This window comes from Myotis brandtii, unplaced genomic scaffold (assembly GCF_000412655.1).
Source record: "Myotis brandtii unplaced genomic scaffold, ASM41265v1 scaffold208, whole genome shotgun sequence".
Taxonomy (NCBI): domain Eukaryota; kingdom Metazoa; phylum Chordata; class Mammalia; order Chiroptera; family Vespertilionidae; genus Myotis; species Myotis brandtii.
Window position 1 is genome coordinate 1913759 of NW_005357764.1, and position 11701 is coordinate 1925459.

The 11701-nt window shown below is 42.0% G+C and overlaps 1 protein-coding gene across 2 annotated transcripts in view; it reads right to left on the reverse strand.

Annotated features, from left to right (window-relative positions):
* NSD1 (nuclear receptor binding SET domain protein 1) overlaps window positions 1-11695 on the reverse strand; it is a 133510-nt gene extending 121815 nt beyond the window's left edge. Inside the window, exons 1-2 of one of the 2 annotated variants that reach the window (XM_005865499.2) lie at window positions 11531-11695; window positions 10022-10965 (exon numbers count right to left, since the gene is read on the reverse strand). In XM_005865499.2, the coding sequence (XP_005865561.1) occupies window positions 10022-10948 (927 nt within the window). In that variant the 5' untranslated portion in view covers window positions 10949-10965; window positions 11531-11695. Of the gene's footprint in view, window positions 1-10021; window positions 10966-11530 lie in introns of those variants that run through there. The other variant, XM_005865500.2, reaches the window with a different exon arrangement.
* Window positions 11696-11701: the final 6 nt, after the last annotated feature.

The window sequence follows — 11701 nt, forward strand, 5'->3', positions numbered from 1 at the left end:
TTGACCATACCTTCACAACACCCACCAGCCAATCAGGAGTGAGTATGCAAACTAACCCAACAAAGATGGTGGGTTAATTTGCATACACAGGTGCCGAGCAGCAAAGGGCAGGGTGGGACACTTGCATCATTGCCATGGCGACGATGCAGGTGCTCTGCACCGCCTCAGCCGCCCTGGGCCTCTCAGCAGCGTGGGAAGGCAGAAAGGCAGCTCCAGGCCTGAGCGAAGGGGGTGCCAGCAGCCAGGGGAAGGAAGGCCCATTCTTGCACGAACCTTCGTGCATCGGGCCTCTAGTTACCAAAAAATCCAGCAACTGTATTATTGGGCATTTATCCCAGAAAAATGAAAACTCACATTCACACAAAAAATCCTGTACATGAATGTTCATAGCACTTTTACTTCTAATAACCAAAAAGCTAGAATAAACCCCGATGTCTTTCAATAAGTGAATAGTGCCCTGGCTGGTTTGGCTCAGCGGATAGAGAGCCGGCCTGTGGACTGAAGGGCCCTGGGTTTGATTCCAGTCAAGATCACATGCCCGGGTTGTGGGTTCAATCCCCAATGGGGGACATGCAGGAGGCATCTAATCAATGATTCTCCATCATTGATGGTTCTATCTCTCTCTCCCTCTCCCTTCCTCTCTGAAATCAATAAAAATCTATATATATAAAAAAAGAATGGAGATATATCTACCTGCTCAAATGATAAGATCTGTCCTTAAACATATTAACCAAGATATTAATACATACATCATGCCACTTGTGTTACCAAAATATTAAAACACACACACACACACACAAAATTCTCATTAAATATTAAGGATGGAAATGAGGGAGAGGATGAGGGGTGATAGAAATAGAGACTTTTATATTCCATTTTAAAGTCTGCCTTTTTTTTTTTTACCATAAATATTTATTACTTTTCTAACTAAAAAGATTAATAATGATTTCCTCAAAAGGTTACATCAGAGATCATTTTTAAAAAGTTTCAGAAACCAATCTACAATGAAAATCAAACCCTGGAAACCAGAAGGTGAAAATGAAACATTAATATCTATGACAAAAGGTAATTGGCAAAAAAGCACAACGTAATAAACATTTAATTGTTGGGGTACAGAAAGATACCGATCCTATTGCACAAATTAAATTCTGTTAGTAAACAAAAATGGATCAAATCCCTGATTATTAAACAAAAATAGAAACTGTCAACAGTAGTTAATGTCCTTATCAATTAAACAAGAGAAAGAATTTTGGAAGAATAGAAACAAAAGCAAAAATGCAAAGATGTTTCTCAAAATTCTTGGCATATAATAGGCATAGCTTTCTGAGGACCTACTTTGGAGCTAGCTGCTTCAAATAAATTGTCTTTTGCACCCTCTCAAACAACCCTGCAAGTAAGATAATAGCCCTAATTTAGAGATGAGGAACTGTATTAAAAGGACTTCTCCATGCCGAAACCGGTTTGGCTCAGTGGATAGAGCGTCGGCCTGCGGACTGAAAGGTCCCAGGTTCGATTCCGGTCAAGGGCATGTACCTGGGTTGCGGGCACATCCCCAGTAGGAGATGTGCAGGAGGCAGCTGATCGATGTTTCTCTCTCATCAATGTTTCTAACTCTCTATCTCTCTCCCTTCCTCTCTGTAAAAAAATCAATTAAAAAAAAAAAAAAAAAGGACTTCTCCAATTAAACAGGTAGCACAATACACACTCAGAGATTGGTCCAACATAAAGGCATGATATAATATCCTTAACTAAAGGCCCGGTGCATGAATTCATGCATGAGTGGGGTCCCTGGCTGGCGATGAGGGCCAACAGGGCCGGGCCAAACGGGGCCTGACAGCTGGGGGGGTAAGAGGGGTAGAGACGGGGCGTGGGAGGTTGGCTGCTGACCTCGAGGAGGGAGCTGGCCCTCGGCCCCCCTGGGAAAGGGGCCACGTCCACTGCCACCCACCCCCAGTTCCCTGTCCCAGCCCAGAGCCCAAAGGCCCCGGTGGGTTCGGGAGAGGAGGCGATGGTTGCCGGGCTGGGCCTGTTTAAGGACAGATCTTGTGGGAGTGCACTGACCACCAGGGGGCAGCTCCTGAGTTGAGCATCTTCCCCCTGGTGGTCAGTGCATGTCATAGCAACTGGTCGACTGGTCATTCCAGTTGTTCAGTCGTAAAGGTCGCTTAGACTTTTATATATATAGATTAGGGGATTAAAAGTGAGAACGAAGAGAAAAAGTAATGCTTGAGAGATGTTAGGAAGCTCAACTTCAAAGGCCTTAGAAATTGAGTGCATAAGGAGATCAAGACAAAAAATATCTTAAATTTTAAAATTGGTACACTGAGGATGAGAGCTGAGATCCCACTCATCACCTTCCTAACCTAAAATTACTTCCCTATCCAATTTGTATTTCTACAATAGCACCATTCATTCTTTTTTTTACTCAACAAATATATGATCTCTAATACAAAGAAGACACCATGCTACACACTGCTAAGACGCAAACATGAATCAAACCAGGAAGATAAAAGCATGAGTGAGGAAACAGTGTAGAGCAAGGCACCACTAACAATTGGGTTTGGCTTAACCCAAGATGCCCTGGGTAAACACATGCATGAGATTTGGAATGGTCAGGATGCTGAATTTGGCTTTATTTGGTAGGCAAATGGGGAGAGAAGTAAGGCACTAAAGATAAGTCTTTAAGCACAGACCTACTATTTCTTATTTCAGAGGTCAAAGGTGACTATGTATAAGAAAAATAGACAAGAAAAAACTATATGAAGACCAGTGATAAAGACTCCTAGCAGAATGAGAATGAAGACATGAAAAGACTAAAGGAATAAATATAATTTAGAAATAACATAAAAATTCAACTCTATAGCATGGCATATAAGGCCTATCTTTATACCCTATCTCCTGACAATCCCATTCCTCCCAGATTCCTATCAAAGAATTTCTTGACACTTGCATATGCTATTCCTTGTTACACACGGGCATGTCTCTGCTCAAATTATATATAATAACTCCTCTGTGACGTTCTTCCTGATTACTCCAGGCATACCTTCCTTCACACTCCCACAGTACTGCCTCTGTAACACCTACAAGACCACTAAGTATTCTGTATTGTCACTGCTTACACTTGTCTTCTCCACACAGTAAAGTACCTTAAAAACACAAACTAGCCTAGCCGGTATGGCTCAGTGGTTGAGAGTCAACCTATGAAACAGAAGGTCATGGTTCGATTTCCTGATCAGAGCATAACATATAAAATTGATTTCGGAGGGGAAGAGAGAGAGAAACCTCGATGAGAGTGAATCGTTGATCAACTGCCTCCTGTGTGCCCTCTACTGGGGATCATGCCCGAAACCCGGGCATATGCCCTTAACCAGAATCGAACCCAGGACCCTTCAGTATGCAGGCCAACGCTCTATCCACTGAGCAAAACCAGCTAGGGCTATAAAAATATTTTTTCAAAAGAAAAAATAAACCCACAGACTAAGTCTTTCCTTTCTTTTATACTAGCAATGCCTAGCAGGGAGGAGGCACTCAAATCTGTTTTAATCATTTAAGTGAATAAGTGACTCCAAGGTTTCCAGCATTGAACAGAAGGAATGATGCCATCATTACCACAGAAAGAAACAAATGCTTGGCAATAAAAAAGAAGCTGGATTGGCGATTAGATTTCTTGGTCTGAAGCTCCGAAGTCGAGAGTTTTCACAGCAGAGTAGCAGTAAAGTGAATCAATGAAAGTGGATGATACTGCAGAGAATTAAGGAAAGAGGACAAGAGCAAGGACTTAAAAAGAACTGTTTAAAGGAGTAGTGGTGAAAATGCTGCAAATCTAATAGGATAAGTACGGAAGTATCATTTGTGACTTATGAAAGAACAGCTTTGGTTGAGTGGAGGATACAGAAGCCAATCCAGAGAGCTTTAAGGAGAGGTAAATAAGTAGACAACGCTTCTAAGAAATGCACCAGTAAAGGGGAAAGATAATTGGAGGGTTTTAGGACAGAAGAAGAAGGTCCCTTTAAAATAATGTCATCCTGGAGAGAACCTGGCTGGGGAACCTGGCTAGGGAACCTGGCTGGAGAACCTGGCTGGAGAACCTGGCTGGAGAACCCAACTATGCTGATCAACTGAACACTGTCCCCGAGGCCTTCCTTCTTCGCCAACTCCGTCCACACCTTTGGGAACCCCTGGACCTGCTGGGGCTGGACCCCAACAGTGCACATGCAGCTAACTTAATTAGGTCAAGAGTTTGCAAAATCTTTTTTTTTTTTTTTGTGAGGGAGAAAAAATTCTTTATTGATAAATAGGTTACAGTAAAATAAAGTGATGTGTTTTTTGGGGGAATAAAAAAAAATAAAATAAAATAAAATAATGTCATCCTGTTTTGAGGCAGAAAAAGTGATGTAGTGGAAAGATAGAGAACAAAGATCCCAGAGGAAGAGGAATGAGTAATGAATAAAACAAGGTCCTACAGCTAGAAGAGTCAGATAGAGAGCAGAACCTGAGAGGTGTGGAGATAGGATCAGGCAACAACAAGACAAGCCTTGGACATCATCTACACCCATTCCTCTCCTTTATTCTCAAATCCCAGCTCCACTTTTCCACAAATTCAGGCAATCCCAAAAGGGCTGTCAATTTCCCCCTTTGAAATAATATTAATGTATTTACCCCTTCTTTCTACTCCTGACTCTGCTCAAGTCTTAAGTTTTAACTACTATTGTAGCCCTGATGCAGCTGAGTTGGTTGGAGGATCATCCCGATACACAAAGGTTGCAGGTTCAATCCCCAGTCAGGGCACATAGATGAATCAACCAGTAATGCATGAATAAATGGAACAGCAGGCCAGCTGGCATGGCTCAGTGGTTGAGTATCAACCTTTGAAAACCAGGAGGCCGTGGTTCAATTCCAGGTCAGGGCACTTGCCTGGGTTACGGGGTCAATCCCCGGTTTGGGGCGTGCGGGAGGCAGCCAATCTCTCCCATTACTGATGCTTCTGTCTCTCTCTCCCTTTTCCTTCCTTTCTGAAATCAAAAAAAACAAACAAACAATTTTTTAACTAAAAATAAATAAATAAATGGAATAGCAGATCGATGTCTGTCTGTTTAAAAATAAATAAATGGAATAGCAGATCGATGTCTGTCTGTCTCTCTCTCCTCCTTCCGCTCTCTCTAAAAATCAATCAATAAAAATAAAAATAAAATTTTAAATGTAATTACTATCACAACAGACTCCTACATCCTAATCTTGCCTCTACTCTCCCCCAGCCCAAGTTTTTCAAACATAGATTTCATATCATTTCTCAACTAAAACCCCTAGCTGGTTCCCAGTTCCTATCACATCAATACAAAATGCCAGACTCTGTATTTCTATGCCCTATTACCCAACTACCCCCAACCTACCAAACTAATATCCAACAAGCACCTTCTAAAAATACTATGTTCATTTAATTCTCCACATCCAAAGTACCCTTCTAAACCAAATCCAACCAAGCCCAAAATCAATTCAAGTTCCATTTCTTCCTTAAAGCCTTGACTACTCTAGATTTCATATCTCTACACACATCTTCTTTAACCACTTAAACATCAATAGCACAGAACTTAATACAGGGAGTGGTTTGTGAATATTTTCTGTATCCCCAAGATTGGTACAAGGTAAATATTATTAAAACACCAAAATACCTGTTTTTGAATGGCAATAAAGAAGTCTCTTTTCAAACATCCACCCATGAACAATATATAGTGTCTATCTCCACCTAATGAAGTACTAACTAGTATAACAATGCAAATCAATTACAAGGGTTAAAACCACAAACAAATCTAGCAAAAACGTGCCATGTTTCTTCAAATCAATGTAAATAAAAAAGATCCCTGGCCGGTCTGTTCAGTTGGTTAGTGTGTCCTCCTGATATGCCAAGGTTGTGGGTTCAAACCCCAGTCTGGGCACATACAGGGAATCAACCAATGAATGCATAATAAGTAGAACAACAAATTGATATTTCTCTCTTTCTGTTTCTCCCTCTCCCTACCCTTGCTCTCTTTCTTCCTCTCTCTAAAACAATTTAAAAATAATAATTGTAAAAAAGGAGAGAGAGAAACATCTGTGTGAAGAAAAGAACATCCATTGGTTGCCTTCAGACCCCACTAGGGATTGAACCCTCAACCTGGGTATGTGCCCTGACCAGGAATCAGACCCACCGCCCTCTGGAGCGGCGGTCGCCAACCTTTTGGACCTCACGGACCACCAGTGGTCTGCGGACCACCGGTTGGCGACCACTGCTCTGGAATATGGGATGACTCTCCAACCAACTGCACCACACCAGACAGGGCAGTAATTCTTGAAGCTGGGTGGAGTACACAGGCATTTCTACTATTCTCTCTTCTTTGGTATATGCTTGAAATTTTCCATAATAAACATTTGTAAAAAGAAAACCTCACTAAAACTGGTTAAGTCCTTAAATATTTTTCTAAGAATTTATTTTTCTACCCTGACTGGTTTGGCTCACTCAGTGAATAGAGCCTGTGGACTGAAGGGTCCAGGAATCGATTCTGGTCAAGGGCACATGCCCGGGTTGCAGGTTCGATCCCCAGTAGGGGGCATACAGGAGGCAGCCGATCAATGATTCTCTCATCATTGATGTTTCTATCTCTGTCTCCCTCTCCCTTCCTCTCTGAAATCAGTAAAAATATATTTTTCCTTATGATCATGATGAGAAAATGAAGAAAATTAAAGTACATATGTCATCTCTTTATTGTACGATTTCACTGGACAAAATTTTTAAAAATCTATTTGATTCTTCCCTTATAACAAACTACAGGCCTGGTGCACTAAATTCGTGCACTCGGGGAGGTCCCTAAGCCTGGCCTGCACCCTCTCGCAGTCCGGGAGCCCTCGGGGGATGTCGGACTGACGGCTTAGGCCCAGGGAGCGGGCGTAAGACAGCAGTCAGACATCCTTAGCGCTGCTGCGGAAGGTGGGAGAGGCTCCCGCCACCACCATTGCGCTTGCCAGCCGGCTTCTGGCTAAGCAGCGCTCCTCCTGTGGGAGCGCACTGACCACTAGGGGGCAGCTCCTACGTTGAGTGTCTGCCCCCTGGTGGTCAGTGCGCATCATAGCTACCAGTCATTCTGCCATTCAGTTGATTTGCATATTATCCTTTTATTATATAGGATAGTTGCCATCATAACTAAAATTTTGATAAAGGTTTAAAAAATTTATTTTTATAATTCTTAATTTTACTTTTCAATATGAAATCCTAAATAATTCTTTTTCTCCCTGTCTACTTATGAGAAGTTAGTCCCCATTTTAAGTGGATTCATTTTTAGTGGTCCTCTTCTTTAGATAGAGGATCACCAGTATATGTACATCAGACCATCCTCGAACTAGCTACATTCTAAGAACTTTGAGGATCCCCAAATTCATGAGTACCACCATAGTACAAATTCTCCATAAAATATCTAAGTGAGTAAGAATAGAAAACAAACAACTTGGCAAATCAACCTAGTGAGAAAACTATAAGTTACTTCAGGTGCAGACAGGTGTCAGAGACCTTCAGAAGTCACTAAGAGAGAGAGAAAAAAGAAAGAAAGCCAAAAGAACTCAGTTAATTCTATCTTTCAAGGGTTTCAGTACTGTCTCCAATAACCTCAAGTCCCTTGTACGTCTTCCATGACATCTCTTTTTTACTAAAAGGCTATGAAGACCCAATGAGACAATAGAGACCAAAGCACTTAATGAACTAAGGTACTGCCTGTTTAAACTTGGAGTTCTGGGGACCAACTATCCTTCAAGATGTTATCCAAGCCCTGGCTGGGTAAGCTCAGTTCGTTAGAGGATTGTCCCCATACGCCAAGGTTGCAGGCTCAATCCCTAGTCATGGCACATACAAGAATCAACCAAAGAATGCATAAAAAAGTAGAACAACAAACTGATGCTTCTCCCTCCTTCTCTCTCTCTCAAATCAATAAATAAAAAAATCTTAAAGATTTAATCCAGGGTGGGGGTAAGGGGGAGATCAACCAAAGGACTTATATGCAAGCATATAGGCCTAACCAATGGACACAGACAACAGGGGTGGTGAGGGCATGAGTGGGGGGGGTAGGGGGTAAATAGGGGGTAACATGGGGATAAGGACACATATGTAATAACTTAATCAATAAAAAAAAGATTTAATCCAGTACCTACAATGTACAGAGTAGTTTATATAGACAGTATATGTACACTGGCAGGAATTAGAAGATATCAACCCAATTAAACATAAAAGCACCAGGTCAGGATTATTAACTAAAATGACAATCATTTCACATCACTATATGCAAAGAAAATAACTGAAGAGCAAGCACATAAAGATAAGCTGAAGAGGTTGCTCGTTTATCAGAGGAGCCAAACAGTCTGCTTACAGCTAGCTATACAAAACAACAGACAATATGATCTTGAATTATGTGTCTTTATCTAATTCCAGACATGGGGTTTACAATCCTAATAACTACTCTTACTTTCGCCAAGAGAATCTCCTTCTATCACAATACTACAGACAGAATAAAAGACAAACAACATTTGCTAAGGATTTTCTAAAATTTCCAGCCCTGAGCACAGGACCTAATACAGAGTAAATACTGGCTCCAATATTTTCAATTGTTTTTAACAGAACCAATACTCCACTGGTATCTCTTTGATGAGAACCAACAATGAGATTTCTACTTCTATTTGTATGCTTCTAGAGAAACATCTATCTCCACCATTAGTTCTAGGTTTTTATGTAAATACAAAAGCGAAACTATAGAAAGTAGTAGTAAGAATACAAAAAAACCTATATTACTTGTACTCACTGGAAAACTACTTTTGCCCCACCCTGTATGTATTTGTGTGTGTGTGTGTGTGTGTATATATATGTATATATACACACACATATATATATATACACACACACATATGATATACATAAATGTCTCTGTGAACCCAAGAAAAAAAACGATTTGTCTGAGCTGCCAACAGGTTGCCAACATAGCTTATCAACTCTAAAAATTATCTAGAACAATACAGACTCAAGATAACTACCAAAACAAAATTATTAAATCTATAAGTACCAAGCTAAGAAAACAAGAAATACCAAAGCATATTTAAGATACATATGAATCAATAGAAACAAAAGTGACACACCCACATCTCCTTTTGTAACTTTAAAGAACAGCAGGGCTGCCCTGGCCAGTTTGGCGCAGTGGATAGAGCGTAGGCCTGCAGACTGAAGGGTCCTGGGTTCGATTCTGACCAAGGGCACATGCCCGGGCTGCGGGCTTGGTCCCCAGTGGGGGCCCTGCAGAAGGCAGCCAATCAATGACTCTCTCATCACTGACGTTTCTATCTCTTCCTCCCTCTCCCTTCCTCTCTTAAATCAATAAATAAATATATTTAAAAAAAAAAAAAGAACAGCAGGGCTACATGGTATAGTATAGTGAATTACTTAATGCACTCAACACAATCATCACATACCATAAAATTCCAGTTAAATCTTGACATAGTATTTCAGAGACATTTGTTAGGGGGAAAATTGGACTGATGTCCAAGAAGTTCAACTCAGTTACTTTCAATTTGTGCACAAAATGCACTTCAACACTCAGCAAGAGTCGCCCCGTTAACTTAAGAAAATAAGCCGTGCCCTACGTGAAAACAGGACACCAGGTAATTAATTGGTTCTCCTATAACTCATAATACCAGCAAGCCAAAACAACACAAAAAAAGCTAAACAAATGTATACCTCCACCTTGAAAAATTAGATCTGAACTAAATCAAATGCCTTTAAAAGTTTAACTTAGTCCTCAAAGGAGAGTTAATTGGGAAAATCTAGAAAGAACCAAACTCATATAATAGAGATAAATTTAAAAATCAAAGTAATGTTTCCCCAAAAAGTTTATCATTAGCAACAGGCTTTAAGCTGTGAAATAAGCAACCAAAAACCAATTAGTTATGTTTCCATTTAAGTTGCCTGTATATATACATTAATGTATATATTTAAGTTGTACCAAAAACTGCTTACAAATGGTAATTCCTGGGAAGTAGATGATGATGAAGTTCCAGGTAATTCTAGCATGTTTCCTAATGTACTGGTACTGGAGTCTGGATCATCCTGAAAAGATAAATTTACTGAGTTTAATTGCTCTTCTATGGTAACGTTTGTATCTCCTAGTGAAAAGGGGACTGGGAGAAGGGATGCTTTTTCATTGCTGCCGTCCACTTCATTTCTTTGCTTATTTTTCTGTGTTTCAGTTTGAGGAGCTAATGGCAAGAATGGCGATTTGACTGCACCATGTCTACTCTCTGGTGTGCTGTCTTGTTCATTTCCCATGGCCACGTCTACACCATTCTCTGATTTAGGCTCATAATTGCAGGTGGCATTGGTCTGAGTTTCCTCAAAGATCTCCTCTATACTCTCATCCTCTGTGACTGGCTGTTCTGGGTCCATTTCAGAATCTACATCTGCATCGTCCACACAAGTAAAATTCTCAAAGTGCAGAAAGCCATTCTTGACAGTCTTTGTTACTTTTACCTGGAGTTCAGGGGAGTTATTACAAGAGGGTTCCTGTTTCATAGCAAGTGCTGTTGGACCACCAGGACTCAAGGAAGTGCAAACAATTGGCGACTGAGCTCTTGAATCACTTTTTTCAGGGTCTTGAAAGGATTCTGATCCATCAGCAGACCCATTTAAATACTCTACATTGATCATGGAGGCCAAATCCTGTAGTTTCCGCAGTGGAATGTAACAAGATGGAGAATCTTGTCCATAAGCATTTTGGGATGTTCCACTGGCAGTCGATAACTGCATAGTACACTCATTAAGTGGCTCAGAAAAAGTGGATTGACCATTACCGAAAGGGCTGTCCTTGTCTTCAGGGGCATCTAAATTGACTGGATTGGAAAAAGGCAGCAGACAATTTCTTCTGGGTAGTTCAGAGGTCTGATCCATCCTGCGCCAGCATCAACCTGGAATCCAAAAACACAGCAATTAATCTGAGTTAACAAGTCATAGGACTTATCTTCAAAATGGCAGCCACTTCTCAAGGCCTAGTGGCCTCGATGTCTTTCTGCTGCACTTCCAAGGGCAGAAAAGTTCCCCAGCTGATTATAGAAAAATGGCCTCGGTGAGCCTCCACAAACTCCATCTTCCCGGAGCTGGGCAGATCTTGCCACATGGAAACAACCCGTCCCTTTTTCCTGCACTGCAGACTGGCGGACAGTAGGGCTGAACTAAAATCCAAATCCATTTGGCAGTACAAATTCCCAAAATCTCAAAATAGGAATCCTCGTCTCCCTCCCTCGCTGAGGACCTAGCGGCCGATCTCCGGAAGGGAGGGGGATATGAGGTTCGAGAGCGGGGTCCCAGATGCTGCACAAAAAGGTCCCCCCCCCCCCTTTCCTGGCTCCCTCTGCTCAGCGGTCACAATAGCGCTGCACCCTGCGCCCAGCCGGCGCCACAGCCTTTTTGCTACCGCCGTACCCAGGCCGCAGGCCAGTCGGCCCAAGCGGGTGGGTGCACCCCGAAGCTCGCCTTCCTGACTGCAGGCCAGCTCGGTCCACGGCTGCAGGTCCCAGAGACGGGGACGCCGCAGCGGGAGAAACGGAGGCAGCCGGTGAAGCCAAGTCAGGGCAGCAGCAGCTGCTGCTACAGCTTGACAAACATGGCTGCTGCCGACGCCGCCGCCGCCGGCCCAGGCCCCGC